The sequence below is a fragment of the Mandrillus leucophaeus genome, unplaced genomic scaffold (genome assembly GCF_000951045.1).
Source record: "Mandrillus leucophaeus isolate KB7577 unplaced genomic scaffold, Mleu.le_1.0 Scaffold3, whole genome shotgun sequence".
NCBI lineage: Eukaryota > Metazoa > Chordata > Mammalia > Primates > Cercopithecidae > Mandrillus > Mandrillus leucophaeus.
The window spans coordinates 14,834,311-14,851,057 of NW_012103142.1; the positions used below are offsets into that span (position 1 = coordinate 14,834,311).

The 16,747-nt window shown below is 41.0% G+C and overlaps 1 protein-coding gene across 4 annotated transcripts in view; it reads right to left on the bottom strand.

Annotated features, from left to right (window-relative positions):
• Positions 1–2,184: 2,184 nt before the first annotated feature.
• ADGRF5 (adhesion G protein-coupled receptor F5) overlaps positions 2,185–16,747 on the bottom strand; it is a 103,724-nt gene continuing 89,161 nt past the window's right edge. For all 4 annotated transcript variants that reach the window (XM_011986872.1, XM_011986874.1, XM_011986871.1 and 1 more), the window contains 9 exons: positions 16,419–16,631; positions 14,534–14,689; positions 12,213–12,421; positions 10,036–10,215; positions 7,461–8,855; positions 6,210–6,251; positions 6,061–6,120; positions 5,318–5,402; positions 2,185–3,668 (listed from right to left, as the gene is read on the bottom strand). In XM_011986872.1, the coding sequence (XP_011842262.1) occupies positions 3,589–3,668; positions 5,318–5,402; positions 6,061–6,120; positions 6,210–6,251; positions 7,461–8,855; positions 10,036–10,215; positions 12,213–12,421; positions 14,534–14,689; positions 16,419–16,631 (2,420 nt within the window). In that variant the 3' untranslated portion in view covers positions 2,185–3,588. The remainder of the gene's footprint in view (positions 3,669–5,317; positions 5,403–6,060; positions 6,121–6,209; positions 6,252–7,460; positions 8,856–10,035; positions 10,216–12,212; positions 12,422–14,533; positions 14,690–16,418; positions 16,632–16,747) is intronic.

Genomic DNA, 16,747 nt, shown 5'->3' on the forward strand with positions numbered 1-16,747 from the left:
TTTTAAATCCCAAGTCATAATTTTAGAAACCAATAGAACCTAATATTAACGCTAAACTACCGGGCTCTTGAAATGATGAAACACTATTCCGATTGCCCTTTTAAAAACACAATCAGAAGGTATGTTCCCGGTAAGTTCCACCTTCATTTTGGACACTTGAAGAATCAGACTTTTACTGGCCTGGGTCACTGGGTTTCCTCTTTGAGATGAGGAGGCCTTATTTGACTTCACTATCACATGACACAATATAAATGCATTCCACCTACCTGGCATTTCTAGGACCACCTATTTCTTTTTGTCTTCAAATGATTGTGATTTCCTTTCACAAATATTGTGCTCCATTCACCTCAATAACTCGCCCACACCTCCTTTCTATATGTACTAATTGCTGTAATCTTTCTCATCCCCATATAACTTTTTTTTCTGAAGCATTCCAACACGGATCTTTTTGAAATTCTCTATACAAACCACAAAAGGCTGTGACTTCCCACAGTTTTTCTTAATTTCTGACCTTAGCAACCTACATCCTGAAAACCCCACAGACATTTATTTAACTGTTTCCCCATGCAAACAATAAGAAATGGGGGAGGAGGATGGCAGACATCTGGCTTACTCAAGAAATGATGTGTTAGTCTGGACTTAGAATATTCCCAGAGAATATTCCTGTAATCTGTATTAACTGCTCATTTGTGAATGTTCTAACCTCACAGACTCTGACACATTAGGACAAAGCCATTTGTAAGAAACTGACTTAATGGAAAGCTTCTAATGCAAGAAAGTTTAGGCCCAGGGAATGGACTTTATACACTGAGAGATGTCAGAAACACAGGGAAGCACTGGGCACCTTACAAACAAAGTAGATCGCACAACTCAATGTGCCTTCATGCTCAGAAATCTGCTACTAATAGCCTTGCAATCATTGCTGATTGAGAGATGGCAACCTCAGGGCCGAGCAAGGTTCCTGCATTCATAAAATTCTCAGCTTCTTAGCTGCTCTTCTACAATTTTGAATTCTACTGTTCATTTTAGGGTGTTCTTGGGAAAGGGTAGTGGATGGGCTAATGCGTATTGCAGTGGGCAGAAAACCAGCAAGTGTTTCTCCAATTATTTGCTTTCATAGCTTTTCTGGAATTTGGACCCAGTGCTGTGGCTTGAAAAGGTGAAAGCACATGCATGTATGTATGTGCACATGTGCGCATGTGTGTATTTGTGTGTGCTGGGGATAAGGGAATATGCCCCAGTTAACGAGAGGAGCAGTGGGGCAGATCCACATCCTGTGTAACTCCCACAGGCTCCTGCTATAATGAAAGTTCCCTTCAGAGGGTTGAACACAGTGATTTCCCGAGGGATCTTGGCTGAAGTGGGTGGAAGTTCAGCGTTTCTTGTCCCACTGAATTTTTGAGCATGACAACCACATCCTGCTCCCAATACTGTGTGCTTTCCTTGATTGATCATGTCAAGATAGCCCTGCTAACATTGCGCTCCAAGCCTGGCTCGATTCTTCTTGATATAACTCCAGGAACCAAATCAGTCAAAGGCCTTCTTTCTCTAATTCTAATTCTAATTCAAGGGATTTCTCCCAACCCAACCTCTGTCTCCATCTTCTTAGTACCAAGCTCTGCCCAAAGTTGATCATTCCTGAAGAATGTGGCATGCACTTACAGCATAACAATGATTTCCTTTAGGGACTTTCGGTAATGCACCATTCATTTGGGACAGGGATGTGACAATTCTCAGGCAAATGTGGGAGTAGATGTCTATGTCATTTGTGAATATGTAGAAATAAAGAATTCATTTACGTTAACTGTCCCACTTCTGCCCCATGCCTCTCCTTCTCCATGAAGAAAAGAGAGGCAGAAGCAGAATTTAAGTAGAATTTAAAATTAAAAATAAAAAGAAGATATGTTAAAGGGTTAAAATATTAAAAGAAAACTCCTTTGAACCTCAATAAAGAAATGGCTGTTGAATCTCAGCCTCTTTTGCCCCATCTTCCTAATGGCTGTGCCCATTTATGTTGCCACACAGCCCACATATCCTGAGTAGTCCCACATCTCTATTTTTGTCTCATTTTCCTTTTGGGATAGGACTTCTATTTGCAATGTAGGGTTGCTGTATCAATAGCACATGGTTATTCACTCTAATATGGATGCTATTAACTCTAATATGAGTTAACTCTAATATGGATGCTATTTTCATAAATATTTATATTTTTTAATGAAATACATACACACCAAAAAAAAGCACACATGCAGATAATTCACAATCAAATCCTTGGGAAAGTTTCCGCCATTTGTTCAGCAAGGTCAAGTGTCATTAGGAGCACAGAACAGCCAAATGTAAAATTTCTTTCCAGGAGCTTTCTGAGTGGTTGGAATAAACACAACTTAGACCATGCAAAGCTCTTAATGTATATTGGTCTGGGAACTTAAAGATGGAAACAGAGAATACATAGGGAGCTATATAACACACCAAGGGCCATTATCCACAGTAACAATAACAGTGACAACAGCAATAATAATGTACAATGCTATAAGATTATTAAAATCTATACTGCACAGAGAAGTACCTGCTTAAAGCCATTAAATATATGACAGGGTCTGTCTTCAGTGCAATATATCAAATTTGGCAATTGAAGGGTATATAAAAAATATATTTTTTGCTTTCAAAATGTGGAACAAATATATAAGGCTTTTTTGATAAACTATAAAAATTTAATCTGCACTTGGATCTAATGACGTATCTTTATAATACTTCCTCTGCAGATACATTCACTTAGTTCAAACCTTAACATACAAAGTATATATGCATGTGTTTAGCCTCAGGAGAATCATATTTCCTTCCATTCATCTCTTATAAATATTATTATCCACTTGAAGTGGTTCTGATGAAGGAATTTCCTCCCTATTTTTTCAGCCTTTTTTCCCTCCTCTTAGCTAAGAAGACATCAGGAAGACACTGCCCAAAGCATTCATTCCCTGTAGCTGACTTTCAGTTTCCATTTTTGGGCCATTAAAAAAATTCTCAATGTTGCACTATCTGAGTGATTATATTAGATCATTAACATGGAAATCTTAAAATGTGGCCCTTAATGTTGTCTTTATTTGTTCCTATTTTCATCTTTCTCTTTTTCTTCTTTTTCCCTTTCTCCCTCTTTCCCTCCCTTCCTTCCTTCCTTTCTTCCTTCCTTCCTTCTTAGAATTCACTGAAGTATTTTCTAGGTAGCCTTTTACTTACTACGTTCATCAAAGCTTATCTTTGTGCCCAATGTGTAAAAAGTGAAAATGTCTCTTGGAAATTCTATATTACAATATAGACAGAGAAGCTGGGCCTTGGGGGGCTTGAGTTTCACTTAAATACTATACACATGTGGTATCACACAAGGGGGAGGGGGAGGGAACAAACATAAACATAATAATTACTTTTAGTCTGTCTTTACAAAAGAAAGCCTCTTCTCTCTGAAAAAGTCTTTTTGGCATCTGCTCCCGGAAACCTGCCCCAAGAACACGTTCCCCATTGCTTTGCAAGGATCTCTTTTTAAAAGCACATCCACTGTCCCCAGGAGGTCACGTAGGTTGGATTTTCCTGTTCTTAGTTGAGCAACGAATAAGCACTGGATGAGTTTTCCAGGGATGAGCTGGTTGTTTCTGGGGTGGAAACATTATACGTTCCTGAAAAACAGAGCAGCAACTCAGCCTTGAAGACAAGCTGTCATGAACTTTGGGCTGTGAACATCTCCTAAGGGACCCAGGGGAGCAGTGGTCCAGGCACCAGGTAAGCTCAGCCATGCCTGGAAACCAACCCATACCTGCCCTCCTCCCAAGACCCAGAAATGCCAGAGAACTAACAGAGCTGTCGTTCTCATGCATGCGTGGCAGCCAACAAGCAGTCACTACTTCACATCACACCAGCAGCCAGGTTTCTACAGAGGACAGGAAGATCTCAAGGTGGGAAGCCCTCCACATGCCATCACATGCATGGTCTGGGAACATCTGCATGATGGAATCTTTCTGGTCCACTTGGGTTGTGGTGACTTGGGGAAGCTCGTGGGAGGGACCTGGACGCTCTACCAAAGGTGGAGGTTTGTATAGAGAGTAAAGGGAAAGAAAAGAGAAAATTATAGGGGGAGAAAAGGCAGGACCAGAAAAGAAGCAGGAGTCAGGAGTGTCAACAGAACTGCTGAGAGTCAGCGCAGCAAGGAAGGCAGCCCCGGAGCAAGTGCACAGGCTTGTGTCTGCTGGGAGGTGGGGACTGTGCACAGGGAGTGGGTGGAGAGTGGGTGTCGGGCGAGAGAAGGGTTGAAGTGCCCACCCTACCATCAGATTGCTGAACTGCCACCGCTAACAAGGTTTCCATCATGGCCTGGGGGGATCTTAGAGGCTGCTGACAACATAAACCAAAGTGACGGTGCTTACGGAGCCCCCAAACAGGGCCCATTGGGACTTTCATAATCAGAAGTGAAGGTCCACTAGTTTCATGAGTAATTCATCAAACTGAAGCGGAAAAAAAACCCAAGTCCTCTGGAGTTTTATAGGCATTCACAAAATTTGCTTGTATATGAAAAGCCTTCATCTGGAATATTGACACATTTCTCAACTCTGCAATTGTGAAATCTGTTCAGTTTCAAAAAGCTAGAAGAAATCCTGGGGCTGATTTTCCTGCGGGGGAGGGATGGTGGCATGGGACAGGGGTTTCAATTTCCTAGAATAGCTGAGATCTGTTGCCCAAAGTTATTAATTCATTCATTTCATATCTCCAAGGTAGAAATTTAACCATGAATATTTCTAATAGAATAGCTAACTTGGGTGATCCCTTATGTAACACATGCACAGTTCTATGCTTCAATGTTTAACACAAGCCCACTTTATAAAAAGAACAAAAAAGGAAAACAAACCTACATTCTGAGATCTTGCACTAAGCTTTTCTAAAGGTATTATTTCCTGCCCCATAACCCTGAAACATGACCTATCTACTCTTATTTAACATAATTTGAGAAGAACTCTGTGTTTGACAAGGTCAGCAATTTTCAGTTCTCATCTGATGAATGAAATTTTGACAGACAGCTCTCCAAATCATTGTCTAGATTCTCCAAATCTTATTCCTTATGAGTTATTAAAAGTTGCCCAACAAAGGCAGCTGCCCTCTACACCCACTTTTTGGTGATTTGTGAAAAGGTAAGTTCCTCTATTTAACTTCTACCCCAAAAGAGGACATTTCAGGTAAATGCCATGAGCTGGGTGAAGGAGTAGGGGTGTTGAGGCTCCCCATTTGAGCAAATGTGTTCTGGGTGAGCAGAGAGAACCTAGAGGCCACTACTCACCTGTTTTACCAAACAAATTGTTAAATCTCCTTGATATTGGAGAACTCATAGAAAACACAGGTGTGGATGAACCCAAGGATGTTGACTAGAAGAGAGAAAAAGAGGGACAATCACAAAGCAAATTTGTGGGACCAAAGTTGTTTCCATCTCTAGGAGGATTGATTTTCCACCCTCTATGGTCACTGCCAGCATCTCTAGTCCCACTCCCAGAGGTCACATTAAAATACTGGAATCTTATCATCTGTATTAGAAAAATAACTGTCAAATACAAGTTTTATTGTTTGTTAGGCTTCTAGTATTTTCTGACATGTGAAAGACAGTCAAATACATCCAAAGACAATAGTTGTGTTCCAAAATGAACTATAGAAAATTCTATCCATTATTATTCTTCAACTTGTTTTCTCTAATACCTTGAATCCCCCCAGAAGATTGCTTCTCATTGAACACTTGATTTCAACTTTAAGTTTATATCATGTATTATTTTAAACCCTATTTAAATATGTGGAGTAGCATCTCAACAACAGCTCTATGGCTCTGTTTAATAGGCAGAATGACTTGAGAAGCAAAAACAATGGAATGGTCTATGCCAAACATAGCTGTTGAGGGAGACGGGTTTGAGGATGCAATATATTTAGCCTAATTGATCAAAATCCCAAAGAAATAATTTAGTACTCTATACTTCATAATGCTAGTGGAATACATGAGGTTACAAAATGAAAAGTCTCTGCAGAGAAAAGGTATACCTTTGAGTGCTGTGAAGACCATCTTGACAATGAAAACTTATTCAGCAAAGCTTCCTGTACCTGCAATGTTTAAAAGAAGCTATCGTAACTTCAACATGCCACAAGCACTTCAGGCTTTTCTAGAAACAAGAAACTGTCATTGCTCTTACCTTCAGATCCCAGAGGCATCCAAAGAGTAAAATGAATAATCCCTGAGAAAAAAAGATTTAAAAAAAAGTACATTTTAATTATAGTCCATTGTCCAGCAAAAGAGAAAGTACTGTTAACCTAGTGTTAAATTTGTACTATTTCTTTTTCCATCTGAGTTCATGGAATGAGTCCAGTGCATGATACTGTTCAAAGAGTTGGTTCACACCAAAGGACTCTAAATGCTATGATGTTAGGAGGATATTTTCTATTTTCCCATTTTCCTTTAGTTGAGAACTGGAGGTCCTGTTGGTTATGCTATTAGTACACCTCTTATGTCTACAATATTCCTCACATAGTTATTGTAAGAATCTGGGCTGTGGGGTGGGATAACTAGTTCCTTAAATGAGGCATATCATGAAGGTCATTACATATGAACTTTATAGCTTGGAGACACAGCCCCAGTAGCAGAAATCAAGGTTCATATGTTCTTGGCACAAGCATCCTGAAAGCAGTATCTCGAATGCACCTCCAGCCTCTGCCTCTTCACAAGCTCACACTGGCCTCAATCCTTGGGCAGGTTTTTTCCTATCCTTACCACCTCTCCAATGGGTGAAACAGAATTAATCACTTCTTTCCTTGTCCTTTAAAGGCTTGCTAACTATACCTCTGTTATAGTTCTTCTATCAAACTGGTCTATATTATAATTAGTTATGTGTTGCGCGAGAGCAAAGAAGATGTTTTTTCATTATAGTATAATCAAGCAGATTGTGCATTCACAAGACATTCATTCTTTGATTTTTGATGTTTCCAGAGAAGCTGCTATGTAATACATAGGATTTATTTCATTCAAATGATTATTGAGAACCTACTCTGTACCAAGGTCTCTATCAGGCATACGGGTATAGTGATGAATAAGAAAGGGGCAATCCCTGTCCTCACAAAGACAGGATTTTCATCTAGGAGATAATAGACTGCATCAAGATAATCTTAGACAAATGGGGATTTTCCTTTTACTAGTGTAATCAGGGTGTCTAGCAGAGACTGGCAAATGACACTAGGTTATAATGTAGGAGATAAAAAGCATGAGGTTCCATAGGATCAGAAGAATGTGTCCTTTCCATCTCATTGAATTCTCATTATTACTGCTCTTTAGGGCTGAGGCTTCCTCTGGACTGAAATCCTTCCCCATTCCTACTCTTGTTTGTGTTTCTATCATTAATTTGTCCCACAGGAATAAAATCTTCCTGAAAGCGCTGCACTGTAAAACCCACCTGGAAGACATTGAGGATGGCAAATATGATATGGAACACAAGGTTGGTCCCTGGGAACACAGTGGTGAGACCAAAACCCCAAGTAAGGCCCAAGAGTGGCGTGAGAACCCCAATGCTCTTGCTGATCTGAAACAGGCTGCTCTTCTCCTGCTTGCATGGCTTGTCTCCAATGGAAGGCCTCAGGATCTTGGTGATGACCACAATAGTGATAGTTATGTTCACCACCACGATGATTAGTGCTGGGATGGCGAAAGCCAGCAGGGCCTTGGTGTCCTCCCAGTTGAGCCAACAGACATTCTTCCTCGTGTAGACTTCTCGGGGCTGGGTGGCTCCCAGCGTGATGACCGAGATGGCAAGCGGGCAACCATAGCCAAGACAGAAGGCAATGGCTTTCTGAGTGGACCTGCTTGTTTCGTGCAGAATGAAAACCAGGCGATAGAACAGCATGAGGCCCAGTGTCAGCATCCAGAAGAAGACGCTGAGGTAGAAGAAGTGGATGAAGAAGGTGGCAGCCACACAGGCTGTCTTGCAGAGTATGTCGTGATTGTCCTGGATGGCAGCGACCACAATGAACCAGGTGTTGGCGATCAGAAGGGAGGCAGCAATATTCACTATGCAGGTGTGGCGCATATAGGAAGTCCGGTTCTTGGTCACTGACTTCCACACCACAGCTTCCACAACTAGACAGGCAGCCAAGCTCAAGATGGAAAAGCCCACCCCGACATAAGAAATAATATCCAGTAGTATTCCCAGGAGAGAACTAGGGTCTGGGGAGTCAGGAGACATGAGGATGGAGAATGACGTTAGGTGGTCACAGATACAGGTGACATTGTCCCCATCACCTTCTTCAACATAGCACCCATTGCTGTCCCACCCTCCTGTGTTGTCGGCAAGCCGGAAGTTCCAGAAGACACACTGTGTTTTGCCACCTGAAGGGCTGTTGTTCTTAAAAGTCATTGAAATCCTGAATGGCATAGTCATATTGTGGTTGACAGTGGTCGTCATCACTAAGCTATCTGCAAAGTTATTTTCCTGGATATCCTGGGCAAGGATGGCTTGGAGAGTTGGGAAAGCCATGGTGACAATAGATGAATCCGACTGTAACTTTTCTAGATAGCTCTTGTCAATGACCACATTGCCCCAGAGGTCAAAGTGTGGGAAAACAAACCTCTGTTGATAGGTTTTTGGGTGGCTGGACTTGATCACCATGCTGCTCATCTGCACATTAGTTCGGAAGAAGGACAAAGGAGGGCTATCTCCTGACTGCAATGCCTGGGAAAATCTTTCCACTGAATGTAGTAGCTGTGAACTCTGATTGGTCCATCGCTGTTGTAAAACCTTCCATGTGTTCAAGACAGGCTTTCCAAGGATGACATTAACCGTAGAGAGCACGTGCTGAAAGTGAAATGGTATAGGGTCAAACTAATCAAATTCTTTCAATCATAAAAAAGAAAAAAACAACACCTTCCTAGAAACTGACTGTATAAAGGTAAGAGGAAAAGAGAAGACAAAAATGAGACATCACAGGTGGTGGGGATTTATGACCTTCTTATGACAGACTTTAGCAGAGGATGGGTCCCCAAGACTGAAAGATGTCAGTAAACGTTTAGCAATGGTGACAGTGAGAGTCACACCCACTACACACCCTACTCTGTAAGGTCAATTCAGCAGGTTGGCAGGGATATTTACTATTGTATTTTATTTTAAATCTTAAGTTTGTATTTTTAGTAGAGATGGGGTTTCATCATGTTGGCCAGGCTGGTCTTGAACTCCTGACCTCAGGTGATCCATCAGCTTCGGCCTCCCAAAGTGCCTGTAATCCCAGCTACTTGGGAGGCTGTAGCAGGAGAATCGCTTGAACCTGGGAGGCAGAGATACATTTTTCCTAGTGCTCACTGCTCTCCCCGCTCCAGTCCCCTTTCTCCTCAGCACATGTCTGGTTATAGCTCTGGCCTTCCAAGACTATAGCTCCTGCTGACTGGTCCCACCTCTAAGGCTTCAGCTCTCACTGGGCTCTGTTTGCACTATTTCCTCTTTTACCTAAGGGGTGATAATGGCTTCTAAATGTTGCTGGTCTCTGAGTGCTTCACCACCCCTTGTTTATTTGTTTGTTTGTTAACCCTGTCTTTACCTCTGTAGGTATCCCTTCATTAAAGCCTCTACATTTGAACTCTTGTGGGTGAATTCTCTATCCTCCCAGAACTGCTACGCTTCCAGAACCTATCCTCCCACGATTGCTTTAAAGTTCACATTTAGTGCTAGACCTTCGAGAATCTCATCTTGTATATTCTGAAAACATTTAATTCCTAGTTTTTCTGGAAAGCAAGTACAAATTTATTCCATTTTAATGAAGAAAATAAAGCAGAGATTCACTAAGAAATATTCCTAAGGTCGCAAAATGAATACTGGAAACATTTCCTAATATCCTAAAAGCTGTAGCTGGCAGAACTATCCTGAGTATTGCTCTGGAAAAGACAGAGAAGCTGCAATGGGGAGGAATTACGTTTCTTGAACACAAATTGTGAGGGGTGAAAAGGTAAGACCCAAAACTCCTGCAAAGGTTAGGCAAACTCACCATCATCGTTTCTGAATTTACTTCGGTTGGAACTGTCGAGAGCAGATCAAGGATGTTAATAATGGCTCCCAGACTCGCAGGAGAAGAGCTGATTTCATGTTCCGCTTTGTCTATGCTAATAGAAAGATCCTTTAGGTATGTAGGGAGCTTCTCATCCTGAGAGGGGCTCTTGATCAAAGCCTAGTAAAACAAAAGCCAACACAAAAAAATTTACCAGTCAGTTCAGCTATCGAATCCCGCTGATCCACCCCTGGCAAAATCTCTCACATCTGTAGTTTCCTTTTTGCTCCATTTCCATCAATATGTCCCGTAAGATGATGCGCTTATCTCTTAAGCACTCCACGCACGCTCTTCAGAACAGAATATGACATAAGGCCACACACAGAAGGGGAACAAACCTATGTCAACCTGATAGCTAACTGAAACAAAAAAGGGAAGCTAGATGTGATTGCTAGAGAAGTAGATTAAGGTGGAGTGCAACGGTCACTTGGATAGTTGGCATGGAAGCACAGTTGCCACTCTTTGGTTTTCCTCATATCGGTTACCCTGCCGGCCATTAAAGTGACTGACCCTTCCAATTTTCCAGGGACTGGTCTGATTTATACCTTTTCTGCTAGTGTAATTATTAAGAGTGCCCTCTTATATTCTCAAAATGTGTCCCGACTTGGATGATAGATTATATGGTCACCCTACCTATAATGATTACACTTCTGCTTTCTAACTCTCTCTTCCTTATATGCATAGAATAGCTCAAATTCTGTCTTTTATGAAAAGCATTTGTTGAAAGTTCCAACCCAGGAAAGTTCCTTCCTCTGAATGCATAAGTATTGGTTTTATATAACATACTTTCATTTGTGGCATCTCCAGTAGTGTCATCTTGTGTTCTAATTTCAATATTGCTCCAATTAAATTATAAGCTCCTTAACAACATGAACCATGTGCTACATTTCTTTGCATTCTTCTCGTTCCCATAATTCCTAACATAGTACAAGTCATATATCTCAGCACACAGTAAGTACCCAGTAAGTATATGCTGAATAGATAAATCAAAAGAAGCATGATAGAGCAGCATGATCCTTTTCCATTGAAAATGTGTGTAGGTATCTAGAATTGGGACTTGGGCCGACATCGAGTTCAGATTACAATTTCTATCTTTCTTCATTGGGATAATTTATAGCCCTCATGCCTCATCCATCAAGGTCCAGCTTAGATGCCTTTTTTTCTTTTCAAGCAGATCTTCTTAATGTATCTTAGCCAAATTAATATGTATGTAACTACCCAATTCGATTATATTCTTTATCAAATCAGAGACCAAGATCTGATTTGGCCCATTTACCTTGACAGCACCTATAATCATGCTTTGCACATAGTAGATATTATAATAAATTTGGTGTGAGATAAGAGGCGAGATAGAAGTTAATTAGACAAAACACAAATAAGTATTACCCTTTTTTTTTTCAATTATTTTCCTAGTGGTGAGAGGATTTGGAATTGGTTTTCTGAAGATGTCATCATTGGCTATAACATCACCAGTTGTATCACCAGAATTTTTTAAATGTAATTCATGGAATTTTAGAAGTCTAACAGCAAATCAAGTGTGGAGGTACCATTTATTTATGTTGACGGAAGGAAAGTAACTACTCCCCTGTTACATAGCGGTAACCTCTATAGTAGGTAAGAGAGGCAGGGTAGTTGCTTCTTCAAAAGTACAAGTTATTTCCAAGTAGTGAGAAAATCTCATACCTGTAAGAGCATCAAGTTCAGCTATTTTTTCTTTAAAGAAATTGATGAAGTTTGTTTTTTTATATTGCTCCTTTTCCTGAAAGGATTATAGCAATTTTCTTGATACCAAAATTACCCAAAGGAGAGCAATAAGAGAAAGGATAATACTGCTGCCCCCTGGAGGTATGGAACAAGTGGTACTGAGAAGTCAAGGTTAAGGTATCTAGCAGGTCTGAGAGCAGAACACATACTTAGTTGTCTTAGTATTTGAATCGAGGCATTTTGTCGTGTGTGTGTGCATTTCTAGGGTTGCATCTCCTTTGGAAATACACAAATAAATGTAGTTTTGGAGCAACACAAAGCAGCACCAAACCCATTTTCCTAAGTGCTGAGAAATATGATCAGCCAGACAGATTGCCCAACCAAGAGCTCAGAGTGGAAGCTTTAAGGATCACCTTAGCCATCTGGAGCAGACTGTTTACTGGGGCAAAGATGCAGTCATTTCTCTTCTCCTCCCACTGGGAGCCTACACATTTGTAAGTGATGATCCCACCAACAGGACTGTCAGGGCTGCTGGGAATGTTCGAGAACCGGCACAGCTTCTGGATGACTTTCCCGGGCTCTCCGACACCTATTATGGGATCTTGGCATGTGATGTTTTCCCCTGTGTTGGAAACATTGAAATAAAAGGGATAATTGCAAGGAAGAGACAAGATAGTAGAAATACGATCAGGCCAAGGTCGAATTTTGATGTTTGAATTCATATTTCTCTTTACTTTCAGTCACCTTTTCAGAGCCACCCAATTTCTTAATTTTGCCCCTGATTTTCCAAAGCCCCTCTCTGCTTTCCACGTGAACCTGACTTCTCTAATCTGAATTTGCTTTTCCTAATAGAATTTTATACCTTAATCTGGAGATTCTCAACTGTGTCATATTAGAATCAGTGGGGGAGCTTTTGAAAACACCAGTGTCCCGGCTAAGTAAATCAGAATCGTCAAGGCTGGGATTTAGACATCAGCAGGTTTTTAAGCCTCCCTGGTGATTCCAGTGTGCTGTCACAGTTGAGAATCACTGCCATAATCCAAAGACATAATTGGTAGTAGGAACACCAGGTACCCATAACCTGAATATTCTAATCTATATGTTTAAGCATTTATTCCTTCTGGTTTCCCTTAAAGGTGATTCTATTTCATCTCTTCTTATGACCAGGCAAGGATGGGGAAATGACACTTGCTGTGGAATCTCTCACGTCCAGTGGACCCCATGTGGAATCTCTCATGTCCAGTGGACCCTGACACTGATGAGACCCCTCCCTCACCAACTTTTTTTTTTTAACATTAATTAAGATCTTAACCACTCTATACAAATCTTAAATAAGTAATGTTCTACAAGGAAAAAGAAGCAAAACCATATCTGGTATATAGAAAGAGGAGAAGAACAAAGATAAGTGAATAAAATGTGTTGGCTAAGATGAGTGAGGGGGAAAAGAAGAGGTGACCTTTGTTGCACCCTGGAGGGGCTGTACTTGTGCGAGGCAAGGTCAGGGGATAGTGACTCTAAATGGTTTCCTGTTTTGGTGTCCAGGGGATAGTTGCCAACATATGAGAATGATCACAAACCATTCAGTAAACTCAAACAAGCTTGGTGATAATGATCCTTTGTCTATCACAAGTCCTATTACTGGGATGATTTAGGAGCATGAGGAGTTGCTTATGGTAGAAGCCCAGGAACATCATTTATCCCTTGCCTTAACATAAGATCCTCCCTGAAGATGACCTTATATTAGGATGATCTATCCCTCTCTGCTGCTGAGGGGAGCTCCCCAGCATGGGCTAGCATAGCAATGACTCCATAAATCATGACCTTTCTCCTCAAAGATACTATGCGATGTCAAGTTGACACAGTGGTGGCAAAGGATGGGAAAGGCAGTCGCCTATTCTTGAGATCAATTGTTTTTATGTAGCCCTGTCTCAGAAATAAAAGAAAAGAAAATAAGCCATGTCCCCTGACCTCAAGGGGACACCTTCCCTTTACTGAAACTTCAGAGGATCTCAACCATGTCTAGATACTGTCCACTGCTATCTGCCTGGTGAACTCCTTAGCCTCCTGACTCAGCTGAAGTCTCATTTCACCTGCAAGGCTTTCCTGATCACTTCTTCCCCACCTGCCTTCAGCAGAGTTAAGCCACCCACAACATTTCTATTTAGCTTTTACCATATTACATGTAAGAATATATATATATATATATATATATATAGAGAGAGAGAGAGAGAGAGAGAGAGAGAGAAAATCTCTCTGTCGCCCAGGCTGGAGTGCAGTGGCACGATCTTGGCTCACTGCAACCTCCACCTCTTGGGTTCAAGCGATTCTCCTGCCTCAGCCTCCCGAGCAGCTGGGACCACAGATGCATGCTACCATGCCTGGCTAATTTTTTGTAGTTTTAGTAGAGACGAGGTTTCACCATATTAGCCAGGATGGTCTTGATCTCCTGACCTCGTGATCTGCCCACCTTGGCCTCCCAAAGTGCTGGGATTATAGGCGTGAGCCACTGCACCCAGCCAATAACATTTTTTTATCACATAGATTTCTCCCCCAGGCTTGAGGTCAGGGGACATGGCTTATTTCTTTTCTTTTAAATACCCCCATGGTGAGCCTAGGGCCTACCACAGTGAGGGTATTTAACATGTTTATTGAATGGGGATGAATGAGGGAGTGAATAAATAAATAAATCCCTGCCCTGACTATAACATCTTAAAGTAATTTAAAACGTTCTTACCAGGAACCAGATTCAGCTTCATAGACGGGCTCCAGACTGAATTATTAGCAGCATTGGTAAAGTGACAATACACATCAACAGTTTTTGAACACCAGGAAACTGAGTTTGCGCTGAAATTGTGTTTGTAGCACACTTGTTTTTTGTTAACTTCTTTTTCTAAAGACAGAATTATTGAAAGAATTAAGTCACAACATGAGTCTCTAATGCACAAATTGTGTTAAGATAACCTAATATGAATAAACCTGTCCAAGCTTTCCCCATGAATGTGCCACATTCATTTTTAACAGGTTTTACCTCTGACTCTTAGAAGTATGTAAGCCCACCTTTGCATGTGTGCTAGCCAAAACTTCTCTACTCTTCATGACTCCAAGTCACACATTTTTGACATTCAGAATGACTTTTCAGCATCCCACAAATCCTTCTTTCTATCTAAATTTCATCATGCTCTGAGTATTTATCCTATTCTGCCTTTACCATATTGGTACATAGTCACCTATTCGTGAGTTTGTCTTCTCTACTAGACCACAAGCTCCTGGAGAGCAAATACCTTGTCATATTTATCTTTCCATCTCCTGGTGCTCAGCTCAGTATCTGACACATAGAAAGCACTGAATGTATGCCTATTAAATACAGAATGTTGAAATGTTGCATATGTCAAAATCCAGATTGATTATATCCCTCTACCATGCAGCCTTCTTTAAAGACTACAGTGTTTATTGAGTCCCCACTTTTCTGAACTTCCACTGTTTTTTCAGTCTGTATTATTCTGTTTGGATATTTTATATCATATGCGTTGCCTTTTATGACATGGGCCCTTCTAGATATTAAAATATGTGCCCCACTTCTTTTTTCTCCCTTTCATTGCCTACTATGGTGTCTTGCGTTGAGTAACTCCTCCAGAATAGTTATTGAAAGAATGAATGAGCTTGTAAATCCCTCATGAAGTTGTCTGTGTTTTGAGATTTTGGGTTGTGAGCTCATACTGGTTGACCTTAATCTCTGGGAATCCCTGGGGATCTGGATTAAGGTCTCCATCTACCAGAGAGACTTTGATTTTTTTTTTCTTCTTTAGCTAGTTGACATAGGGTGCTACCAATGGACAACTTTAAACTTAGGTTGGCACTCATGAACCACATAGGAAATATAAACTCAAAGCCCAAACCCGGGTGATGGCAGGACAACTATATTTCTGGGGGGAAACCTTTTGTCCACCCAGAGATGAGGCCAAGGTCTCAACTCTGGCAGATGAATTTTGTTTTCCTAGCTTAGTCTTTTACTGAACATGTCATTTTTGAAGGTCTTGACATTGTGTCAATGGGGTGGGAGTGCCCAGGTGCTGTTTAGGGAGCACAGTCTTTATTTTTATGCCCTCTGGAGCCTTAAAATCCAAGGTTCTGGGTTTCTGGCATTGGCAAATGCCCACAGGGAAGCTCCAGCATTAAAGCATCATTTCTATTTTATTTTCCTTTACTTTTTTGGCACTTGGTTATTTCTCATACTTTCTTACATGCTCAATTATGCCTTTAAAAGGATTTTCATGGCAGTTTTGTGGCATGCAACTTTACAGCATGGAGGAAAAGATTGTCAGAATATCTAGTCTGCCATATTCCTTAGAAGGTATCTCAATACTTTTTTCAACTTCTCCCAGTTAAAAAAAAAGTGGGGGGGGGGCTCCACCATTGCAAACTCCCAAGACTGTACTACAAACCAATGAACCACCAGCCACATAGCAAAATAGAAGATAACAAAGACTCATGGGATTCTACTCTGTTAATTCTATCTCTGATACAGTCATATGTCTCTTGATCCCTATTTTAAGAGTAAATTTTTAGACTCCACATATGTGAAATAATATACTCTAACAATTCAGCAATCAGCATCTTACCAGCAGGAAGGGACAAGGAACCCATACGGAAAGTAACTTTGTAGTCTCCATCCTCCTCTATGCAGCACTTGATGTGATGGGAACCACTGCATAAAACTGTAGCTTCCAAAGGATCAACCATGATGTTCAGCTCTAGAGGCAGCGGGTGAACAACGACGTCTTTGGTTGCAATACTGTATGAATTCTTATATCTAAATATGCAGTGATAGGTTCCTGAGTAGAAGACAGCAAAAATGAGACGGAATGAAATAATCACCCTTCAGGCGATTTGCTGGGAAGGTTAAGAAGAGCCTTAATTTTCCCTCTCAAGCTTTAGTAAAGGAATACCA